Source organism: Vitis vinifera, chromosome 17, assembly GCF_030704535.1.
Source record: "Vitis vinifera cultivar Pinot Noir 40024 chromosome 17, ASM3070453v1".
NCBI classification, from domain to species: Eukaryota; Viridiplantae; Streptophyta; class Magnoliopsida; order Vitales; family Vitaceae; genus Vitis; species Vitis vinifera.
In genome coordinates, this window is record NC_081821.1 from 2,222,215 (window position 1) to 2,247,669 (window position 25,455).

Genomic DNA, 25,455 nt, shown 5'->3' on the forward strand with positions numbered 1-25,455 from the left:
TTCTTCCCCTTCTTCTTCAAATGACTAGCTTTTCCTTCTTGACAGCTCCTTCTGAGAGTTTGGAGATCAATTTCAAAGTGAGCTCTGCACTGGTGGAAATTGTTAGGCGGATAACTACAAGACCTCGATATATCCTTGCAAAGGTACTTCTATTTGCTTTTCAGAGTGTTGTTTCCTTTCCACTGTTACACTAGAACAAGCAGCCCTTGATTTCTTCTATTTTGTCATTATTTTTTCCTTGGTGAGGCAAATAGTGACTGTTTGTTCTGTGCTACTGCTTCCTGGTTTGTTTAGGATTATAGCTTGCACTAAGCGCATGGGATCCACTTATCACTTGAACTATTCCCTTTTTCAATTCTTTGTTTTAAGGCTATAAACCGAAAGTATGTTGGTTTGATATACGTTTTAGTCTATTACTTAACTGGTTAAGCTTTTGGGTTAATTATTAACTTAATGTAATACTGGAAGCTTGGTTTTTTGGAGGCATCTAGTTTGAACCTCACTGTTTGTTTATTCCCCATTTCTTGCGTCCATATTCAAGTGGAAGGAGTCTGCCTGTGAAGCAGGGTGTTAAGACTATAAGCCTAAATTTGTCAGCATAATATGCATTATTGATTCATTATGTATCAACTTAAGCTTTTTTGTCAATTGTAGCTGCGCTGTTTATTCACAACAATACTAGTAATCTTGGAAGGCAGATTTTATTGGATTACAATAATCCTTCGAAGATATTAAATTGGCAAACAATCATTCCAATGTTTTATTTTTCTTCTTTTTATTTTTTCTAATTTAAGAAAGACTAATATTTAAGGCCTCAAGTGTCATATACTATTAATAAAACTCTTGAAGAAACTGCCCTGAAATTGTATTTTTTTATTTCTCTGATAAAAAAAATCATATTTTTATTTTCTTCACTAGTTTTTTAACTACTTATGTGCTTTTTATTCAATTTAATGCCTTCTTTGAACTGAATTCTCAGTTTTTGGTCCTAAGAGAATCTTAGTGATAGTATGTCTCTTTATTTCCCAAAAAAAGGTTATCTTATAGCTTTTATGTGTGTGTTATCTGCCACTTTATTCCCAACAGAAGGCTGTCTTATAGCTTTCATATGTGTGTAACTTACACAATTTTTGCTGTGCTCTTCTGGCTTTTAGTATCTATATGAGAAGTTCTGCTCTTTTAAATGACCTACATTCAATTGAAATATATATGTATCTCTAGACTTACCAATAACTTGGCTTAGGGTGGAATCACATCATCTGACCTTGCTACAAAAGCTCTAGAAGCAAGACGTGCTAAAGTAGTTGGGCAAGCCCTTGCTGGTGTTCCCTTGTGGCAGCTAGGCCCCGAAAGTAGACATCCAGGAGTTCCATATATTGTTTTCCCAGGTAAACATGAGATTATATTGATTTTTTTTTTAATTGATTTTGTTATATAGTTTCTATTGTAGGCATTTGATTGGTAAACTGCACCTTTTTTAGGTAATGTTGGTGACAGTAAAGCACTGGCAGATGTAGTGAAATCTTGGGTTCGTCCTTTTAGACTTTCATCAACAAAGGGGCTTCTTCTTGTAAGAGTGCTTAAACTTATTGTCTCAACATTACCTTTTTCTTCAGATAGTGACATATTAGTCCACATATAGGATGCAGAAAGGGGTGGATATGCTGTTGGAGCATTCAATGTTTATAATCTGGAAGGAGTTGAGGCAGTTGTTGCTGCTGCAGAGGAAGAACAAAGTCCTGCCATTTTACAGGTTAGAAGCTATGGACTGTCAAGACATGGACAATACTCAGTATTAACTTCTTTTATAAATATATCTATCCAAGTTCTAGGCCCCAGCAAAAATTTTCCATTGTCAAGATTTTCTCCAATACCAAAATGAGAAAACTAGATGATTGAAAACAGCTTTTGCTTGGAGATAAAAACTGATTGCCTCAAAGTTGTTGAACAGAATAGATCTTTCTCCATGCTCAATCACAATAGATGGCTTCAGTTTTCATATGTCAAAAATATATAGACAATTCATTATTATTCATTTTGGTGTTAGAAGCCTGATTTAATTGATCAAAATTCTGGGCACTTACTAAAATTGACTCTGTTGTTTTTCCAGATCCATCCTAGTGCTTTAAAACAAGGAGGAATTCCCTTGGTCGCATGTTGTATTGCTGCTGCTGCACAAGCTAGTGTAAGTGGGGACAATATCCCTTTTAAAAACAAAAGAGAAAAATAAGCAGCATTATCTTGTATCATTCATTTTCTAATAGTATCTATAACCTGTTAGACATGAATAGTGATCACGAATGGGTATGCTTGGTATGAAGGATATGAGTTGGCTTTCTGCTGATTCATATTTTAACGCCTAGGTTTTAAAGCACTGAATTTGGTTCAAGGGTCAAAAACTTGGATTTTCTTTATATCACTAGATATGAAGGGTATGTTTGGTAAAAAAAAAAACCCATCGGTCAGGACATCTTAATTTTATAATGCATAGATATATCTGTTTAGATTGGACATCACATTTTGTTTGATTTCTTGCTGTGCAGTCAAATCAATAAAAGTCTATTGACCAGATAAACATGCCCCAGTTTAAACACATTCTGTTGTCAATCTTGAGAAAGCCTGCCATCAAGTTGACTAGGACTTCTATGGTCACACTACATGTCAGTTGGATGTTCATAGTATTAGATGCAACGATCCATTTGATGGCTTCCAAGAAAATGGAATGTCTGATATCATGATAATTTACTTCTGAGGGTTTTGGTTGGAGAAGAAGTGGAGTGCTTTTGCTATGTGTGTTTTAGGTACTGGTTGGGTGGTTTTAGCAGGAGGGATGCAAGAATCTTCAATGATGAGGTGATGGACCTTTTTTCAGGTATTGGTTACCAGGCTTGGTGGGAGTCCTTTGAGCCTTATTATGATGGATTAAGACTATTGACTTGAACAGGAGAAGGAAAGAGATACCTACATTCAATCTCCCCTATACCAAACAAAATTCTGATGGGTCTTGCTAGGAAACTTGGGATGAACAGCCATTGGAGTGACTATTAGAGACCATAATAAGTGGCATATCAACCAGGTCTTCTCTAGCTAGTTGGGATTCAATTGACTATCTAGGCAGAGATTTTGCCCACTGGAGGCTTCAGAGAGGTGTATTTCATGGGGGTTATAGATTCTTACTGAGGGGCATTTACCCAGAAGCAAGGGGTACCTCCAAACATAGATTTAGTGGTTGATGGGCTTGCCAAGAGGGGTGCTAGGTCCCCAAAAGTTTTCGTAGTGGATTTGATAATACAATTTGGTTTCTTGTCGAAAAATATAAACACACAAGTATGTGTTGTTTTTATCTAGTTGTACCTGAATTGTCTTCTTTCTGCTAGATTTTTAAGCTGTCTAGTGTTAAATAGCCTTTTAAATAAGTGTTTACCATTATATGACTCTTATTTAACTCAAGCACTGATAAGAGAAACTTGTCTGGGAATGAAATCATTGGGATTATTTTGATTATTAAGATAGAGTTGATGCATTATGCCATGCATTAGTGCTATGTTAAACATGCATTAACGCTACATGACCTGCAAGTTAACTGTATGATATATAATTTTGTATGCTTGCATGACAGGTTCCCATTACTGTTCACTTTGATCATGGAAGTTCCAAGAGAGAGCTGGTGGATGTTCTTGAGTTGGTAAGTTGGTTGCTTGTTTTCCTTGAAGACATACAATATGGCTCTATTTGAATTACAGAAAATGTGAGGGAAATGAAAGAGAAAAATGAAAAAAAATGAAATATAAGTTTGAGTTCAATAAATTTTTAATCTGATTCTTCTCATCCTTTTTTATAGAGAATGCTTTTTTTAAAAAAAAAAAAAAAAAAATTTGCTAGTTTTTACATAATTCTCATTATATTGTATTTTCCTTCATGTTTTCCATGACAAATCAAATAAGAGAATTTGAGATTCTTTCCCTTTTTTTCTTTTTTCTTTTTTATTTTTCCATTTTGCCTTGTACAAATGTGAGATCCAAATGGAGCATATATGTTTGTTCTACAGCATAAATTAGTATTGGCGGCTTGATGTTTGGCTCAGCTATACAAAACATCTACTTGTTAATCAAAATGTACTTTTAAATCAAATTGCTTCAGGGATTTGATTCAGTTATGGTAGATGGTTCTCATCTTCCCTTCAAGGACAATATCTCATACACAAAATACATATCACTCTTGGCGCACTCAAAAGATATGATGGTGGAAGCTGAATTAGGAAGATTATCAGGAACTGAAGATGACTTGACCGTTGAAGATTATGAAGCAAAGCTGACTGATGTTGATCAGGTCACTGCTCTTTCAAATAAATCAAAATCAACTTACTCTTTTCTCTTTTTAAAAATCTCGATGTCATCATGGTTGGCCCTGTGTGAATTGCAGGCTCTAGAGTTCATTGATGAAACTGGTATAGATGCTTTGGCAGTTTGTATCGGAAATGTCCATGGAAAATACCCTGCAACTGGCCCAAATCTCAGACTTGATTTACTTAAGGTTAAGTATAAGTAGTCATAATTGTACATTTTGCATTATGGTTGAGATTACTGCTAATTGATCTCTTTCCAACAATGTTCACCTTGTTACTCATGGGCACCACTTGGTTTAGAGTATTTTTATTCAGGATTCTGTTACTCTATGACACCGGATTTACTTCATCCTCAAGTATAAGCATGTTATAGGCTGTTAGTATATGCTATTTTCTTTAGGTGTTAAATTATTCGGTGACAAAATAGTCTCATATTGCATCCTGCATACCTGTTACCCAACTCAAATCTTTAGCATCACTTCTCAAAGTTGAGTGAAATAATCACCGAGTCCCAGATCAATTTGAAATTTTCAACCCATCTGCCTACTTCACGAAAACATGCATAACCTGTTAAATTCTTTGGTTCAACTTATTCTACTTGTATATCCTAGAAATCATCGTGATTTTCAGAGTGTTTCTGTGGCCATGTTTGTCCCTTATATGTGATTTTCTTCTTCCAGAGGTCCCTTAAAGGCATTTCTATTGTTTGAACTATTGTTAAACCAGTCATACACATCAAGCCAACACCACAACTGCCTAATCTGAAACTAATCATTTTTTTTTCTGGTGTGCCCTTAGACCCAGTCCCTTTTTAGACTGCCCGGAAGGGTTGAATAAAAACAGCACTTGTTGAAAGGGTTTCTGTTCTCTGAATTCCATCAATCCAGAAGTTCAAATCATTCCCAGTCAAATTCCTCTCTTCAGAATGTTCTCTCAAAATCATTGAACAAATAGACCGAAAAGGACTGAAACTCATATTTTTCTTTGACATTCAGTAATGGAAAGCATGCAACATTTCTGTTCTTCAGGAAAGAAACCCGTCTTTCTTTTGAAATTTATGTTACATGAGCTCCAGTAGCATTCTTATCATCCGAGTTTCTGGCTTCCAACCTTTTGCTCTACGTCCAGGAACTGCACAATTTGTGCTCAAAGAAAGGAGTTCTTCTAGTTCTTCATGGAGCTTCTGGGTTGTCAGAGAAACTCATCAAGGTACGTTAAGCATAAACCAACTTCGGTTATCAGATCTGTGGCTACCATCATTGACATCGAACTGCTTACTGCTTGGAACAGGAATGCATAGAACGAGGCGTGACAAAGTTCAATGTGAACACAGAGGTGCGAAAGGCTTACATGGAGTCACTGAGCAGCCCTGGGAAAGACTTAGTACATGTTATGTCAAATGCAAAGGAAGCCATGAAAGCTGTGGTTGCAGAGAAGATGCATCTGTTTGGTTCAGCTGGGAAAGCATGACAAAATTTTTGCATTTCCCCCAATAATGAAAATGAAACATTTGAGTCAATTTATAAATGACTCATCCCACAATCTGTCATTTTCTCTTTTGTCCTTGGTATGCCTTGCCATCTGATTGACAAGGTTCAATTTTCTTCATTCCTTTGTTAATAATATCCATTATTTAAGTTTTATCAATCATCAGGGCTGAAATTCTCTGTAATTTCTCCTACTAGTGGAGGCTTTTTGTAGCAAACAGTTGGTTTCTAGAAGTGATTATGCAATAAAGCATCTATGACTTGCTTTAAGGCTATGTTTGGGATGATGGCATGTTGGAATGTTGTTGAATGTTTAGTTTATTTTAAATTTTTATATTATTGGCATTTTAAATTTGTTTCTCTTTTTAATTGTGGTGTTAATGAACCAGTTTATACAGATATATAAAAACTAAAAAAAATAAGGAAATGATATGGTTCATAATAGACATTGGATAGTTTTAGTGGTACAAGGTTCTGGATTCATTGATTGATGATACCTTAAATTTACTCAATGTTGATTGTTATAGGGCAATCAACACCCTAAGATTAAAAGGACTTAATTTTTTCACTTAAATGATCCAAGCCCATTACTAAGGTGGTGTTTATTTTTTTACTGAATAGAAAAAACCAAAATATTTGGTTTTTTCTATAAGTTCACTTTAATTATGTTGGATGATATTAACATATTATTTTTAGTTAAATAGAAAAAACCAAATATTTTGACTTTTTATATTCAGACAAAAAACAAACACTACCTAATTCTAAAAATAATTTTGGATTGTGCCTAATCAAAATTAATTTGGGACTTTTTTCACTTAAATGATCCAAACCCATTACTAATTCTAAAATTAATGCAACAAAATGGGAAAGGTAATCAACAATTTTGAACAAAATGACACTTGACAATTTCAACTAAAACTACATTTAGAAACCATGAAAAAAAAAATGATCAAACACACAACTTGCATTCATTATTGTTTACCGACCATCTTCTGTGATGCATTGCAGCCTTCCTCTTGGTCTCAAACTGATGAGAAATCACTTTCTCTCTTGCTCTTTCGGCCTTCAACTTGTGAATAGTCTCCATAAGAGCACGCTTGTTCTTGAAGGTATTTCCCTTCGCCTTCATGTACATCTCATGGTAGACATGCCTATCGATCTTCTCCAATTCCCGGTACTTGCGGAGCAGGCGGCGCAACACCCTCAGCTTCCTCATCCACACCACCTTCGATGGCAGCCTGGCCTCTCTTGTTCCCTTGCGCTTCCCCTCCCCTGAATGCCTCCCTTTTGCTTTCCCTTCGAGGGAGCGCCGTGCACGGCCTCTTGAGTGTGTCTTGCTTGGTTTCTTGATGACGAAACCATCCTTTACCAGCTTTCTTATGTCTGTCCCTGCATGCATGCACGCAATGCCTTGTGAAGCTTTGATTGTTTTAAGAGCAATGTAAACTTTTTTCTTCCTCATAAGATTTCAATAATACATAAATATATGATTTTTTTTTTAATTGGTAATTTTAAGACAATTAGAAAAGTTTTCTTTTCAAAAATCAATTAAGGTTGGTGTTGGGATGTATTTCTTGTTTTTTATTTTTTAAATAATAACAAATTAAAACTACTTGACTTATCCGAAAATGGAGAATCATTTGTAAAAATTATTTGAAAAATATAGATGTTAAAGGTTTTTACCCATGTCAAAGTTGGCATAAAGGGGCCTGCTTCACTTGTAAACATCTGAACCCGCATTTTAAGCATGCTTTAGGCTCAAAGGAGTTCTCATAATTTTAAAACACATCTATAAAATTAAGAAAAACTTATACATATATAACATTATGAACGTTTTCTTTGATCTAATGTTGGCTTTCACACATAAAGTTATATATAAGACAGAAAGAAAGGGGAAAAAAATAGCATACTTGAATTGGCAAGGGAGATATTAGAGATCTCATTAGGGTCAAGCCACACTTTTCCTTGACCACAATGGAGAAGACAGGCAGCTAATCTCTTTTGCAGCTTCATTGATGCCATTGTTACCAATATACTTGTGGGCTCTATTCGTCAGAATATGGCAAGAGCTTCTCTATGTTGGGGGATTCATAACCATCCCAACCCTCATATATATTGTATGTGTACACACATCCAAGACAATGAATGACTTTGTCCAATTTTTTTAATAAAATTAAAATTTGAGAGTTTGAATTCTGCCCATTGGATGTATACTTGGGAACCAAGTCATTGAGAACTGATGCTTCCAAGTAATCCCTTTATCATTCTTTGACTTCCAGGGCTTTCAGGATTCCACTCGTTAATTTGCTTGGGCTCCAAGTTTTGAGGGATTAAAGAAAAAGACCCAAAGTTCAACTTGCTGGGCTTAACAGTGGACTAAACATGGGCTGTGAAAAGTCTTGAGTCCTAGATCCGGCCCATTATGGCCCACTTGCTTGGGTCCAGAACTGGGATTATATATCAGCCCAAGCATGGTATGAGCGTCAGCCCCACCCATTCTTTCCCCCTCTTTCATCTTCCTCTCAATGGGGCCAACTTTTTTTTCCATCTTTTTATTTTGATGCTGATTCTTCATAAAAGAATTAAGGAAATAGAAAAATATATAAAATTAATTTTCTAGTAATCTTATCATAGAAAATAAAATATTAATTTTTAATTAAAAGATTACTTATTTAATCTTTATATAAAAAATTAAAATAAAAAATAAAGTTAAAATAATATATAAAAATAATTTACAACCCTGAATTTATTTTTATTTTCTTAAAAAAAAAAATTTTGTCTTGTAATTTCTAAGAAGTAAACGTTAACACGTAAAAATTTGTATGGCATGCAGGTTTTTTTTTTAATTAACATTCAATTGAGCTAAAAAATATTCAAGAAATTTATTTAACAAATTTATATGAATTATTTTGAAAATTTATGTTTAAAAAATGCAGTGCTGGAAAATATTTAATTTTTAATAATTTTTGTTATATTTAACACTTTTTTTTTTTTTTTTCTTCTGTGAAGTGAAGATATTTCCGAGGGAATTGAAGATACGTTACCACTTCATTTCACACACACATAAAAGGAAGGAAGCAAAAGCCAAAACGTTCTCTTAGCATTATCTGCTACATCCGGGCAGCGACGATTAGCAGGTAGTTGTTCTCTTCTTCATTCTTCGAGCTTCTGTTTGGTAGTCGAGAAAAATCCAAGAACAAAGCAAGTTGTTCGGTTGCCAAGCTATCTCAGTTTTCATCCCTTTAACTGAATGACAAATGGGTTTAATCATTTTTTCAAGATTTTGCATTTATCGTGACTGTGTTGACATGAATGTTAATGGGTAGTCTTTAATTTAACAGAAGGGAGTTATGATGTCATGTTTCCCAAGTCATCTGTGTAAATATTGTTTGTTCATCTTTGTGAATTCTGCAGAGAGCAGAAGCATCAGGCATGGCTTCTCTTCCGCTCAAAAGTCCAAATTGCAGCATTTTTTGTGAAAGGGGAAGTATTTCTATTATGGGAGTTTCAGCTCTTCCATTATTGCAACAGCGGGTCAGAGCTGTAGGAGGATTGATGAGAGGTCAGTTGGGATTTCTTGCATCTTCTGTCAATAGCCTATCTTTTAGATTTGAGTTGACATAGGGATGAATTTCAGTGGATCTTTCCAGCAAAGTTTTTCTTGTATATCTATACTACAACATAAAGAACTTCTATAAAATTTATGGTTACACGATTAAAACACTTGCTTCCTTTGATTCTTGGAAGGTTGAGACAAGGGAAATAAAACATAGAATAAAAATTGAAGAAAACAAAGAATGAAGGAAAATAAAACTTAGGTTTAAACTCAATACAATATTCTTACATGCTTTGTAACGACCCACACCCAACCATGTAGATATTGTCCACTTTGGGCCCAAGGAGGCCCTCATGGTTTTAAAACGCGTCTACTTGGTTAAGAGGAGCCTCTACATATATAGCACCAGAAACATTCTCCCCTATCCGATGTGGGACATCACAAACACCCCTCCATGCAGACACAACGTCCTCGTTGTGTCCCATGAGATTGTAGGGCCAAACAGACAAACACCCCTTACGAAGCCAAACAAACCCCCACACCGGGGTCGGGGATCAGCTCTGATACCATTTGTAACGACCCGCACCCAACCATATAGATATTGTCCGCTTTGGGCCCAAGGGGGCTCTCACGGTTTTAAAACGCGTCTACTTGGTTAAGAGGAGTCTCTACATATATAGCACCAGGAACATTCTTCCCTATCCGATGTACCCAACCATGTAGATATTGTCCGCTTTGGGCCTAAGGGGGCCCTCACGGTTTTAAAACGCGTCTACTTGGTTAAGAGGAGCCTCTACATATATAGCACCAGGAACATTCTCCCCTATCCGATGTGGGACATCACAAACACCCCCCCATGCAGACACAACGTCCTCGTTGTGTCCCATGGGATTGCAGGGTCAAACATACAAACATCCCTTACGGAGTCAAACAAACCCCCACACCGGGGTCGGGGATCGACTCTGATACCATTTGTAACGACCCGCACCCAACCATGTAGATATTGTCCGCTTTGGGCCCAAGGAGGCCCTCACGGCTTTAAAACGCGTCTACTTGGTTAAGAGGAACCTCTACATATATAGCACCAGAAACATTCTCCCCTATCCGACGTGGGACATCACATGCTTGTCCAAATTTATTTCTCTTTGATTCTTTTCAGTTCAAAAATGAAGAATTTGAAAATGTATAATTCATACTTTCCATGGTACACCAAATAAAAAGCTTGAATTCTTTCCATGGTATTTTTCCTTTCTTAGTATTCTCCCTGATCCAAATGAAGCCTTAGAAGAAAACAGGCCTAATTTCCCATAGAAGTAAAGGGTGGGATATTTAGGAGAAGTGCTTTCAAGAGGAGGTTTAAAAATTTATTTATATCTCTCTTCTTTTATGGATATCAATATTTTTTTCAAAGAAATCACTATATTGAAAGTTACAACTGTGAGAAATGGGCACTTAAAGTTAATAGCTAACTTATCGCCCCTCTCCTTACCATTCATTTTGGTGAAATTAGTTTTCTTTGGTATAAACACGAGTATTATGTAAAGCTTAGGTGTATTTTGGTGGCATAGCAAAAATCCATGTTACTAGCTTAGCCATTTAATTAGATATTTAAAATTCAAAGTTTTAACTAAGGCGTTGTTTGGATATTCTTTTTGTTTTCTATTTTTGAAAACGAAAAATAATAGTAACTTCTTTACAAAATGCAATAACTATTTAAGACTAACTTTTAAAAAGATAATGGTTTTTAAAAATGATTTGAAATAATTGAGGTATCAAAAAAAATTTACTACCTCAAATTTTAAAATTTTTAAAAGTGATTTTTAAGAACATAAAGTAAGTCCATACATTTTATATAAGAGTTCCTATATTTTATGTACAAGTTATTACTATTTTATGTTTTTAAAAATAAAAAACAGGAAGTGTATCCAAACAAGTACTAAGCTATTAGTTTACTTTTTGGCGTTTGGGTTTTATCTTTGTGCTATTACTTACTTGTAGCAAAAGGTTATTAAGATATTAAGAAATAGTTACCAACTCACAACTCTCAACGTATTTTTATTTTTCTTTCTTTAATTACCATCAATGATTTTGCATTAATATTCCGTTCATTTCACTTTTATTTTTTTTCACACATATCATATGGGGCATGTATTCTAGTGTTATGAAAAAAATGCTGAATTTTTGGTCTAATGAAATGTTTTGTATTTTGGAGAAGTGATTTTGCCGAGTGGGTTTGGACCCATGTTGCTGATTTTTTTTATATTTTTTTTCTGGAAATGAAATTTGTCAGAACAATTTTCACTAGTCAATTATGTATGTACGCATGTTTTATTATAATAACAGTAAAAGTGGTGGTTTTTGCTGGAGTGGGCTCTAAAATATTAGTGTATGTTCCATAAAAATTTATTTGATTGATACAATTCCTATTGAAAAATTAGTTCTTAAACAAATCTGTAAACATGGTTTTCAATTAATCAGGCACAGAAAACTAAAGTAGGACAACACTTAAACCTTGACTATTGTTGTCTATAGTTTTGCTTCTATGGCTAGTGTTCTCAGATGGATTGAGATACTGACAGACTTTTTAACAAGATCTCATTTTATGTTGGGGATTTTGGCTTCTATAGCCTTTGTCTGTACTCTAACTTTCCCTCTTACATTATAGCTTGTGCATATCTTTTCTGATCATTAGAATTGCTTTTGAAAAAAAATGGTTTATCCTTTAAAGTTGAAAATATCGGGTATTGGATTATTTTGAAGGTAAAAGCTATCAAATGATGTAATTTCATACGTATTGCTTGGATCTGTCATTTTGGTAGAGTTATCACTTTCTACTTATTTGTCTTTCTCTCCTTCTATATGGGGTTCTGTTGTGAGAACTAGGATTTAGATCTTATTTGGCAGTAATTTTGGGATACGTTTTTAGTCTTTCTAGCACTTAAAAGCTACTCTTTTGATAAATTTTTTCAAGTGCTAGAAAGGTTGGAAACACTTCCTAAAATCACTACCAAGCAGATTCTTAGTGGGTTACATCTATATTATGGGGATTGGTGGCAGCAGGATGGTAAACAGACCACACACAGATGAAGAGAGTAATTAAAAGAGGGTGACAAAGAGAATGATCAAAATGGCCTTGTAATATTAGGAAGACGCTATGTCTAACACATTTATATTCTGGCCGGACTTCGGTTCATCTCAGAACCTTAAGATCCTTTAAAGACTGATAACCTAACAACAACCACAGTGAACATTTTAAAGAAATATTAAAAAAATGATAATTTTTTTTAACATGCAGACAAGTTACTGTCCAAATTTCTAAATAAGATGGAATATGAAATATTATGTAGATATGCGGAGTATAATGTATTGAAATTGAATAAAAAAATAAGAACATGAAGCTTCTCACTAATTTGCAGTCGGATCCACTAATTTGTATAAATGTCCATACTCTTTTCTAGTAATTACTCATGTTCCAATAAGGGAATGGGAATGTTGTATGAAAAACCTTCTCAATGTCAATTATAAGAGTTTGTGCTATAACTAGATTTTTTTTTATTATAGGACACGTCCCTTTTTTTAGTTATGTCACATTTTTCTTTCACCTTCTTTAGGAAGCATTATTTCTCAAAGTGCATATACAAAGGAAACTTCCACTTTTCCAAGAAAAGGATCCAACAGCATGATACCAAAGAAATTGGTGTTTACTCCCAGAAGCAGCGGTTCATCAAACTCTGATGGCAGTAAAGATGACTCCACCAACCAGGACAAGGCATGTATTTAGAATCTAAAGGTTTCCAACTGGATCAAAGGTTATCTAACATGTATTAAGAATCAGATTTTCTTGCTTTTCTAACAAGAATGTTAGTCTTTTAATCTATAATATCTTGCTTGCTGCCATAGTTCATGAAACTCCATTAATTTTGTTTCTGTCAGGATTTGATACTGTAAATCCAATGTTGAAGATGCTGCTTTATTTATTTAAGAAAATTAAAATTTAACAATAAAATGGCAAATACCATTTACATGTAAGTTTCTTTTTTAACTGTTTTGTTTGTCAGCTTTTTCTTACCGTGGTTACATACCTCTTTGTTTCTCAGTGAATTTTTTTTTTTATGTTGCATGGTTTTCCTCAGCTAGAAATTTGGATGATACACTGGCTGCCAATTAGTATTCCTTGGATCCTCTGCAGCTCCTGTTACTCCACATGCCAATACTGCCAAGTTTCTTCTTGTTCCTGAAATAATATTTGGGCATCATTTAAAGCAGTAGTTAATAGATCACAATATCTGCAAACCTGAGAGGAAAAGGACAAAAATGACAAATGCATACTAGTTGTATTATAGTGTCAATTGTCAAATAAGCAACACAAATATTAGAGTTTCTTAAGTGAGGGCTACTGTTACCACTTTTAGAAATATAATCTTCTGGCCTTGGATTTAAGTGGTCTGATCTGTAACTTGTTTGTGTGGCAGGTACCTTTTGGATACAATAGGAAAGATGTTCTACTGATAGGAGTTGGAGTCACTGTTCTTGGCATTGGATTGAAAAGTGGACTGGAGGTACCCTGGCTTTGTTTTTTAAATTAGTTATCGCAAATTTTGTTTCCCTCGATATTTTCTTCTCCTTCTTAATGTTTGCTTTCTTCTCCTTCTTAATGTTTGTTTTTAAGGATTCATGGAACAAAATAGCCAATACACTTAAAAAATGTATTGGACAAATTGTTTTGCCTGATATATGGAAGAGTATTATAGTATTGCCTATGTTGTAATAATGCTTGCATGTGATATATACCATCCTTACATGGCAGGAAGTGGCATAGTTTCTTTACTTATCAAGTGACTTCAGTTATTTTGGCTCTAATATCTCTTTGTTTGGGGATCATCTGGTTTTTTGTGGTTTAGTGCTTGAATTGACTACTAATGACTGGGTTGGAGGCAGGAAAGAATGTGAGCGGTGTGGAAAGGAGCACCTCATGGAGATGAATAGGAAAACTTTTAAACAGTAATAAGTTTCTAGTGGTGAAGTTGGGGGGTGGGGGGTTTAGTTTCTGTGGCTAGTGAATAGTGAAACATAAAATGACCATATGAATTGGACTCATGATGGCTGATTTAACGTTTGGATCCAATTACAGATCCAAACCTCTAGTTCAATCTTAATGCCTGGATCCGTTCTGCTCTATTTGCCCCAGCATAGGACCCACACAGAAGCTGGAATTAATTTAAACTAGATCATGCTGGTATGAAATACAGTTTCCCCCATTTAAACTGATTTGGACTATAATTAAAAAAAAAAAAAAAAAACGAAAAATGATATGTGATTTAAGAAATGATAATATAACTTTTTTATGGGCAAATTATTATATCTCAACATTTGGTTAACAAAAGGGGCATAACTCTGGTACATGATTTAAGGAGCACTAAAGCAAGCAAAAGGAAAAGAAGAGAGGAAAAAAATGGAAACCTAAAAGCCTTAGGTGCAACCAGCAAATCAATGAAATCTAATAATTGACTCCATAAAAATCTTTGCAACCACAGAAAGAGTTAGCAAGAACATTCTTCAACTACAGCTTCAACTGCTTTGGATGATAAAAAAATTTCAGTTTCCCTCTTCCTATGCAGTGTGAGCCTCCTATAGAGTGACACCTCTTTAATATGGTGAGAATAATAAGGGACACCCTATTTTCTTTTCTGCACTTCTTTTCGACCAACACCAGAATAAGACAAATGGGCTGAATTTGATATTTCCCTCTTACCAGCTCAAACAAACCTTTCATGCCTACTACCCAAAGTGTCATTAACTGATAGAGCAAACACCTAGTAAACACCATAGGAAAAAAACATCCATCAAAGGCTTTGGAACTATCCCACAATGGATGATCAAGTGATTGGTTGATTCCCCATTCCATTTGCATAATGCCACACCAATTTACCTAGAACCATAGTCCTTTCCATAAGCTGGTTTACAATGAGAATTTTCTCCCAAACAACTTCCTTGCAAAGAAACCAACCTTTGAGGAAGTGACAGATTTAAATTTTACACCCCCTTATGCAAAATTGGAAAAGAAATATTGAAATCTGGATCTAGAGCTCTACAGTAGGATTTCGTGAAGAAGCCATTGTTGTTGAATAAATCCCAAACTATTTTTATCATACCCATCCATATACATTTCCACATCCTGAATACAGGATAAAACCAATTCCACCAACTCCAGTTCCTGGTCATGCAACTTCTGATGGACCTCAGGTTCCGATGACCACTACCACTACCACCACCACCACCTACCAAATTGCAATAATCAGCGACCACAACTTCTTTAGTTCACTTCAATATTAATACACTTTCAAACCAATTTTCATTTGGATCCATCCGCAGGGTCCTAACAGCCCACATCTAAATCAAATCTTAAAGAAAAGATTGGATTATAACAAAGGGTTCAAATACAAAAAACATAGAACTTGGATTGATCACAAGTCAAATCTACTCCATTCATGCTTTGTTGCCAAGAAGCTTTTCATTTGCCAGTTCTCAGATGATCTTGTTTCTGATCAATTTTTGTTTTACTTAAATGGGCTTAGCTTTTGAGTTCCCTTTTGGTCTCTTTGCTTTTCCTTTTAAGTGTATACCATGAGTTTACACTGCACATGAATTTTATGCCATCGCAGGATAGATACCCCACATTGAGATAGTCTACTGCATATTCCATTGTGTTATAGTTCTTACCACGATGTGTTGTGTAGTTTGTGGGTGTTGATCCTCTACAAGCTGGAAATGTTGTTCAGTTAGTGCTGGTTTTGGGCCTCACAATTGGATGGATTTCTACGTACATCTTTAGAGTCTCAAACAAGGAAATGACATATGCACAGCAATTACGTGACTATGAAAATAAAGTCATGCAGGTATGGTCTTCTTAGATTTATCTTTCTGATTTTAGCTAAAATAACATAGAAAATCTGGGGTCTTCTCTGTTACCAAAATTTCATTCCATATTAATTACTCAACTGGAGAAAAAGGAAGTTTCTCTTTTCATTTGTGCCTTTGGTTTCAAATTCATCATATTTTTTATTCATCTGGTCTTTTGGTTAAAAAGACGCAGCAGTACATTGGTTTTAGCAGATGGAGTGACATGCTGCTATTATCATCTTTTTTGAGAAATTTTCAAATACCCTTGTCCACCCGTTTGCTATTGAGGTTCCATTAGTTTCAAAATGGAGAATGAGATGATAAAATACAATTTTTGGTGTTGCTAGATGATGTATATGCATTGAGATGATTCTGTTATGTTGTGTTCTGAATTATATACAGAATTTTTCTTTTTTTCTTTTTTTTGATAAGTAAGAGATTGTTATACAGAATTACAGTCGTGTGAGATGAATGACATATAGATGAGCAGTATCTCCCATAAAGCTGTCTTGTCCCTTTATTTTTTTTTCAGTTTTTTTTTTTTTTTTAAATAAAATTCCTTCCTCCCACCCCACCCCCAACCATTTTTCTTCCAAGGAAGCCACTTTCCTTCTTCATTGATTTAGAACAAGTTATCCAATCATCTGTTTGCTGTTCTTAGAAGCAATAGTAGCGTTAGTATTTTAGAACCATTTTCAGGATATCGTTTTCATTATCACCAAGGCCTAAAGTTCAGTAAATTTTTTTCTTCAATTTTTCAGAAGCGGTTGGAGGGCTTAACAGAAGCAGAGCTAGAAGTATTGCTTGAGCAAGTTGAAGAAGAGAAGAGACGCTTAGTGAGTGGTGAACAGGTTAACTGATTCTCATTTACCTTATCATTTTCATCCATTAAAGTTTTCACAGTAAATGAAGCCTAAATTTCCTTGTATAGAATAGTTAGTTACACAAAGACATTGTAGAGTTTGCCTCATTTGTACCAACTGCACAGGAGGCACATATTGTTGAATCCATTTCTTTTATCATTTCTGTATGTGATTATCTGAACAATCAGAAACCAAAACTGTTAATTAGGACCACCAAATATGTGGGGTGGGTTTCCGGGATTATATCATTCCAGTTGAAAAGAGAAATGGAAAGTTCATAGGGTGTATTGCCTATTGAAATTTAAGCAGAGCCACCCCTAAACATGAACATCAAAACCCAATAGTAGACTTGTTGGTTGATCGTGTAGTTCACTAAAAACTTTGTCCTTCATGCTTATGAGTTGGGATGACAACGAAATGAGTTCAGGACAAATAGTCATCATTCCATCTATATAAACTTATTCTCATTCCAATAAAAAATTTAAACAGGATGAGGCATGTATGGAAGTTTTTCATAGTCATCTTGTCGTGTCATGTTTAATTTTAGGAAAAAAAATTAATTATATTAAAAATAAAAAAATTATAAATAAATAAATATTAATTTTATCCTTACCAAAAGCTAAAGGATTAACAAGAGTTTGACCAAGAAAAACAACTTAAATTAGTTCTAAAAATCACTCCAAAAAATTCTAAATATATATATATGAATGTGTTTTTGAAGTAAAACTATTCTCAATAAATGAATAAATAAATAACCTTATTTTAAGAATAATTTTCAAAAAAGTCTGAATTTTCTCACCTAGTTAAAAATATCAGGTGTGATGGTAAAAATGAATACAGAGTTGAAGGATAAATACATGAAACAAATACTAGAGGTTGATGCTAAGTTTATGTGCTCCTTCTCCTCGAAGGAAAACATGCCATGGAAACTTTCTTTTTCAATGATGTAGGCATAGAGAGGTTGTGGCAAATGAAAATCAAAGGAAAAGAATGATTTTGAGGGTCATTCAATCTTAAAAAGTTGGAAGTGATAATGAGAATCCCTTAAGGGTCTGAAAGGAGCATAGGGTTGAAGCTGATATTTGGTTGCATTAATCTAAATTTCAATTGGTTGTAAAAAAAAAAAATGGAGAAAACTATGGAAATATTTAGAGAAGTAGAGTGTTATCTCCATTAGTTAAGGTTCATGGATGATGGGTTATAATTACTTAGAGTCAATCTCTTTAAATTTGACTTATTTATGGAGTGATAAAATTAAGTAATGCTTCACCAAAAACTAGTATTTTCATTTCATTTAGCTTCTTCATTTTATTTAATTTAATGGAATATACATTTTCTTAGCATTGCAGTATGGGTAAGGAAATTTTAAGCCCTTGCACCAATACATGGAAAAGAATGATATTGCAATGTACACAACTATGCTAAGAAGCCGAATAAGCATGGTTGATTATCTATGCCAAGTTTTCTCGTAGTAGATTTTGATGATTACAAAACAAAAATATTGTCATTCAATCATGTGTTAACATGTTTATATTAGGTTTAAAATTGACAAGCCATTAACAAGAACAATTTGAGTAAAGGATACTAGATCATGCACCATGGACAACTCATCAAGCTTAAAGGTTTTTCTTTAAGAACTTAAAATTGCAAAGTTGAGGTGCACTAAGTTAGGACTATATAAAAAAAGTATAAATTGAAAACTTATACAATTGAAATCTTAAATTATCTTATATCCTTTAAAAAAATTAGATGAAATATTTTTAAATTGAAAACTGATGTCTTTTCAACGCAATTCTTGGTTAAAAAGATTTTCAAAATGTATAAGGAGCATGTCATAGCTAGTACCCAATTTTTCTTGGACCTACAACTTGCAAAAAATCAAAAATTGGAAAAAGTGGGGCTAAACAATCAATCAAGCAAACTTATGCATTTTTCAACCAATACCTAATGGACAAAGGGTGGTTGAGGTTTGGCATCAACTAGTCAAGGTTTCTAACTATAACGATTACCTACAAAATATCCAAACATCTAACTTCTAGTTTATCACTTAGTTGACTTATTTAGTTAAAACTATGCCTAACGACTAGTTTCATTATCACACTCCTATTTAAAGCTTTCTAACTTTATTTATGGGCTTACTAACTTCTTGAAATTACTATAGTATGATATTAAAAAGCTTTGAAATAATTTTTTTTAAGTGCACTATTCATTTAGTGTGCGCCTTTAACGCTAATTTATCCTTATCTTTGAGCTCCAATTACAAACAAGACCAAATTTGTGATAATATTTTCTTGTACTTTGCGAAGAGAGATTTTCAAATGTGAGACGTCACTTGCAGATTTGTAAATGTATACCAAAACCTTGAATCCAAATGCAAAATGCTTAAAAGCTTTAGATTAAAGGAAGCTTTGGAATGATGAAAATAAACCTAAAGCTCAGTTTGAAGCAAGGAAGAGTAGAAGTAGATAATTATTAAATCACTATGAAAAATCAATTCCCCCTTCCCTCCTAGATGTTAACATAGGATTGTTTAGCTTAACTTCACATTAGTTGATTCATATCATTTAAGACAAATGTAAACATTTGACTCAAAAGGTATCAATAGATGTAAGTATTACTTCCTTTAGCACTTACACACTCATTGGTTTTTATAAATTGGTGCCAAACCTAGCTTTTTGGGGGAAACTTTGCTACAACACTCTCATATCTTACTAAAGGTCTCTTAAATAATTCAAATCTCTTCAAAATTTCCTCGCCTTAATTTTTAAAAAAAGTTCTTTAAATATTTTATTTTTTATTTAATATTGTATTTTATATTTTAAAAAACATATGATATAATTTTTTTCTTCATATCTCTAGTCATCATCAATGAAAGATGCTTCAAAGGCTTCTCAAACACACATCTAATAAAATACTCCAATTTGTTGCAGGTTCATGAACCTGGAATTTGTTGTTATATAAAATCATCTTTACGTTTGATTAAAAAACAGATGAGTTTCTTTCATATTTGTCTTCCATCTTTCTTTTCACATACCAAGCGACTGACATAATTTTCATTATGATTATTTTTATGCTACAAATGAAAATAATAATAATTTGTAGCTATGATCAAATGTATAAATAAATCCATTGTTTTCGCTATATCATGCTTTTATATGTGAAGCCTCTTTTACTTGTATAATCACTCTTCATATAAAAATAAATAAAATACATAGTAGAATTTATGAAGAATTTGAATATTAAAAGGCATTGTGCATTATTGACCTTGAGAGTAACAATGACTTAAGTTTCAATTACTTATAAACAAGGACATGAACATAAAAGTACTTTGAGAAGTTAAACATTTTCTTCATTTAGTCGAAGTTTATAAACAATGGATAAATTTGGTTTTTCTTTTTTACAAAGAGACAAAATAAAGTCGTGTAACTTGTAAAAAAATTGATCTTTCTCTAGCTTATTAGTGTATACTTTCATTTAATTTAATGAAACTAAATTTTTTGTTCATTTCATTTGCAAATTCTTGTTTTATGAGTCGTCGTAACTTAAATATCTATATTTCATTTGGTATTTCTTTTTAATAAAGAAATTTTAATCCTTGTACTCATATAAAAAAAAGCTTACTATGTCTCAACTTCTACATACAAGTTGCAACCACACTAAGCATTCAAAAAATCATTAAGAGTAAATGTTTTTATTCTTCATATCACGTCTTTCTTTTCTTATGTAGATTAGTTAACATTTTCCATTATGATTTTTCTTATACTATAAAATAAAAAAGAGTTAATTCATTCATCTTTTTTTATATTTTGGCTAACTACATTTAGTTCTCAATGATTTGAAATTTTATTAAATACTTCCCTTAATTTGAGTGAGAGGATGAGACGAGTCGAAATAAAAAATGAAAAAAAATAGGGGAGATATTTGATGAAATTTTAAATTTATAGAGGTTGTATGTATTTAATCTAAACCCAAGATATGTGAATGAAATTATCCTAATAAAATAATTATTATTATTTGCAACTATGAGCTATGATAAATATAAATTTTATTATTTATATTATGACATGTTTTCAAATGTGAAACCTCTTACATGTGAAAACTCTTTTGTTGATACATTAATCTTAATGTATAAGATAAAAGTCATAGACAGGGGTTATAAGGCACATGAATGAAAAAATTGAACTCTAAGAAGCGATAAACATACATCATTAATCTATAAGAGGAACGCATGGTCAAATTGGATGTTTAAACTTTAAAATTTTATTTTTCTATCTCATCTTAAAAGAAGTATTTCAAAGGTTTCTCACATATGCATCCAATAAGGATGGAAAATTATTCATCATTATTATTAAGAAAAAAACAAATTTCTTTCTTCTTTATATCATGTTGTCATTTTTTTTTTATACAAAATGATTAAAGTAATATTATCCATTATGATAATTCTTAGAATACAAAATGCATATCTCATTTTTTTCAAATGTTAAACCTTTGCTATTAACATGTTATTTTAAGCATAAAAAAAAAAAAAAAGATTTAGGTAAAATTTGTAAGGTACATGGATGAATTGAAGAAAGTAGATTCATCATTATACAAAATTATTCATTTGTACTATTAAGAAAGATTCAACTTGTTTTTTTTTTCTTATGGAGAGTAATTAACATTTTCCATTATTGATTTGTATAATTAAATTTTATTATTTATGCATGTTGTGTCATGTTTTTCAAACATGAAACCTCTTTTATTGATTTGTTATTCTTAATGTATAAAATAAAAAGTCATCATGGACAAAAAAATTGAACATTAAAAAGCGATAGACATTATTGACCTATAATTAAAAGTAACACGTGGCCGAATTGCATATTTAAATTGTTCGATTTTTTATTATTATTTATTTATTTATTTATATTCCGTCTCCATTTTTATATTTTAAGAATTATACAACACTCTCATACCTTTGGTCATTGTTCAAAGAAATAGTTCAAACAAATAGTTCAAAGGTTTCTCACATACACATCCACTAAAATATTGTAACATATTGCAAGTTCAAAATTTGGAATTAGTATGGAAAATCATTCATAGTATTATTAAGAAAAAAACAAATTTATTTATTCTCTATATCAGGTCGTCATTTTTTTTATGCAAAATGGTTAAAGTAATATTATCCATTATGATTATTCTTAGACTATAAAACGCACATTTCATATTTTCAAATGTTAAACCTTTGTCATTAGCATATTATTTTAAACATAAAAATAAATAAAAATAAAAGACTTAGGTAAAATTTGTAAGGTGCATGGATGAAGAAAGTTGATATCATTAATTCATGCATGAGAATAAGGAATCTACTATTATACAAAATTATTCATTTGTATTATTAAGAAATATTCAACTTTTTTTTTTCTTAATAGAGAGTAGTTAACATTTTCCATTATGATCATTCTTATACTATAAAACAATAATAATAATAATTATGTGCGACCATGAGCTATTGTATAATTAAATTTTGTTATTTATGTTGTGTCCCAGTTTTCAAACATGAAACCTCTTTTATTGATTTGTTATTCTTAATGTATAAAATAAAAACCATCACGGCCGAAAAAATTGAACATTAAAAAGCGTATCATTGACCTATAATTAAGAGCAACACAGGGTTAAAGTGCACATTTAAATTCTTTGTTTTTTTTTATATCTCATCTCATTTTTTTTTTGTATTTTAAGAATTATATGACACACTCATCAGTCGGTCATTGTTAAAAGAAATAATTCAAAGGCTTCTTATTTACGTATCTAATAGAATATTAACTTATTGCAAAGTTAAAAATCTAAAATTAATATGTGAAATCATTCATCTTAATTATTAAGAAAAAGACAAATTCTTTCATCTTTACATCACATCATCTTTTATTTTTTTATGCATAATGATTAAAATAATATTTTTCATTGTGATTATTCTTTTAGGTCACATTTTCAAATGTTAAATCTCTTTTATGGACACATTATTATAACTAAGCAAAACAAAAGACATAGGTAAAATTTGTAAGATGCATGGATGAAGAAGTTGATATTGTTAACCCACAAGAATAACACGTGTTGAGAATCAAGAATTTATTACTATAAAAAATCATTCATTTGTATTATTAAGAAAGAGTCATTTTATTTCTTCTTCGCATTACATCATTTTTTCCCTTACATAGAATAGTAATTACTCTTCTACTATAAAATAAAAATGTAATTACCTTAAATCATTATGGTAGAATTAAATTTTAATATTTATGTCCATTTCAAATGAGAAACCTCTTTTATTGGTGTATTAGTCTTAATTTATAAAATAAAATAAAAAATATCAGATAAGATGAGTTGGTGATGATAATGACCTTAAATTATCAAATGACATTTAGCTAAATAAAAAACTAAAATTCCAAAAATTTCCTTAAATTAAAAGCAGGTTAAATTTTTGCAAGGTATTTAAAGCATGCAAATATGTTTGTTTAATTGTTATTAATTACTTGGATTAAGAATGACTATGACATAATTTATTATTCAAAACCAAAAGATTTCTAAAAAAAACATTTTCAAAACCACATCTAATGTGTTTTTTTTTTACACATTTCTATTTTTAGTATAATTTTTTTATTAAAAAGAAAAAAAAAAAAAACAAAGTTCCATGATCATGTAGTAAGAACAATGATTTTTTCATAATTTTTTCTAATTTTGTAATGATAAATTATGTTTTTGTTTTGAGTTTAAGGAATATGGAATGTGTAATTTTTCATTTGGGTTGTCTAAAAGAATTATAGAAGTATGCAAAATGCTTAATCGACTTTAGTTTTTTGTAATAAAATAATTTTAAAAATATTATATAAACTTCAAAGTTTTTTTTTCATGGTGTTTTTTTCCTTAATTTTTATATCTTTTTTCTTTCTTTTAATGCACGAAGTTCATGTTAAAACATCCATATAATGTGTTAGATGTTAAGAATGTATTAAAAAATATCTCTATCATTATTGTTTTTGTTATAAAATACATGTAGGACAAAAATATATTATATTTATAATATAAATATACTAACATTACAATACAATTTATCAAAATTAATTTAGAAAATTTCGAACTTTTTTTTTTATGATGCTGACAAATTTGTATGATCATAATATACTTTATAACATATTTATATTACGAACCATTTTTAAAAATCAAATGAAGTACTCATTTGAATTTAAATTGATGTAGGGCACATGGACCGACCACCTTATTTAATAATCTTTCTTAAAATAAAATTATAGACAAATTGTGGGACAAATTGATGAAAATTTTGAACAATTAAAAGTGACAAACATTGTTGACCTTTAAGAACAATTAAAATGATTTATTTATTTATTATATAGAATGATTCAAATAGTTTCAAATAAATGCACATAAAAAATAATAAAAGAAATAAAAAAATATGCAAATATTTTCGAAAATCGAGAAATATCACCATCAAGGAAAGTTCATGGGAGATGGATACATTCATCTTTTTTGTAAAAAGACAAATGGAGTAGTAGTTCACCAAAAAACCAATCTTCTCATTTCTTATTGGCTAAGTTATCTTGTAATTCAACTTAGTAGAATTTTTTTTTTCTCCTTTCATTTGACTACCAAATCTTGTTTTAGAAGTAGAGTGACTCAAAATTTACTTTTCCTTTGGCATTATTCTTTGCTTATGGAAATTTTAAGTCCTTGTAATAATGCTTAAAAAAGAGTTTAATGCAAGTAAGATTTTTACATATTTCAAACTCTTTTCATTTATTTTTCGATTTTAATATAACAATTAAATAATTTGAAAATGTATAAGTTTGTAATTAATTTTAATTATATTTTTTTTGTATTTTTCATGAAAAATAAAAATATGAGAAAATAGTTTCCTTAATAATTTTTTTTCTTAATACTTTATTTGAACAAAACATAATGTTAAGAATTCAATCTATAAACTTGAGCAACACCCATTTACGATACTCACCACCACCTATTCAAACTTAAGGTTTATCCCATTTTTTTCAAACTTAAGCCTCGTCTTACTTATGGGTAGAAAATTTTGTTTCTATATTATCACAATACTTCAAGCTTATTCAAGAACTTCTTTGTATTAATATTAATATATTTTTAAAACTTTTGTGGAAAGTATGATACATATTATAAGCCAAAATATTACAAGAAATTTTGTTGTTAAAACATCATAAAATCCTCTATTATATTTTTTTTTACTCATATCATATAGGATGTAAATTATTATTTTTTGGTCATATTTTTATCTCATCTAATATA

At 31.7% G+C, this 25,455-nt stretch overlaps 2 protein-coding genes and 1 pseudogene across 4 annotated transcripts in view; 2 read left to right on the forward strand and 1 right to left on the reverse strand.

Annotated features, from left to right (window-relative positions):
- LOC100262718 (uncharacterized) overlaps window positions 1-6,102 on the forward strand; it is a 37,047-nt gene extending 30,945 nt beyond the window's left edge. For both annotated transcript variants that reach the window (XM_010665393.3, XM_010665392.3), the window contains exons 33-42: window positions 46-143; window positions 1,244-1,388; window positions 1,482-1,570; window positions 1,643-1,753; window positions 2,111-2,185; window positions 3,620-3,685; window positions 4,141-4,329; window positions 4,423-4,533; window positions 5,474-5,554; window positions 5,636-6,102. In XM_010665393.3, coding sequence (XP_010663695.1) covers window positions 46-143; window positions 1,244-1,388; window positions 1,482-1,570; window positions 1,643-1,753; window positions 2,111-2,185; window positions 3,620-3,685; window positions 4,141-4,329; window positions 4,423-4,533; window positions 5,474-5,554; window positions 5,636-5,815 — 1,145 coding nt within the window. In that variant the 3' untranslated portion in view covers window positions 5,816-6,102. The remainder of the gene's footprint in view (window positions 1-45; window positions 144-1,243; window positions 1,389-1,481; window positions 1,571-1,642; window positions 1,754-2,110; window positions 2,186-3,619; window positions 3,686-4,140; window positions 4,330-4,422; window positions 4,534-5,473; window positions 5,555-5,635) is intronic.
- A 688-nt stretch (window positions 6,103-6,790) lies between these two features.
- Window positions 6,791-7,952, reverse strand: LOC100267867 (60S ribosomal protein L19-like pseudogene; annotated as a pseudogene). The gene is made up of 2 exons (NR_166057.1): window positions 7,743-7,952; window positions 6,791-7,221 (listed from the first exon to the last, which is right to left on the reverse strand). The product of NR_166057.1 is annotated as a 60S ribosomal protein L19-like pseudogene (transcript).
- Window positions 7,953-8,838: 886 nt separating this feature from the next.
- Window positions 8,839-17,310, forward strand: LOC100245848 (uncharacterized). Its single transcript, XM_010665391.3, has 6 exons — window positions 8,839-8,969; window positions 9,247-9,394; window positions 13,000-13,157; window positions 13,861-13,947; window positions 16,126-16,284; window positions 17,050-17,310. Exons 2-6 carry the CDS (start codon window positions 9,265-9,267, stop codon window positions 17,146-17,148), a joined length of 633 nt encoding a protein of 210 aa, XP_010663693.1. The 5' UTR covers window positions 8,839-8,969; window positions 9,247-9,264; the 3' UTR covers window positions 17,149-17,310.
- The last annotated feature ends 8,145 nt before the right edge of the window (window positions 17,311-25,455 follow it).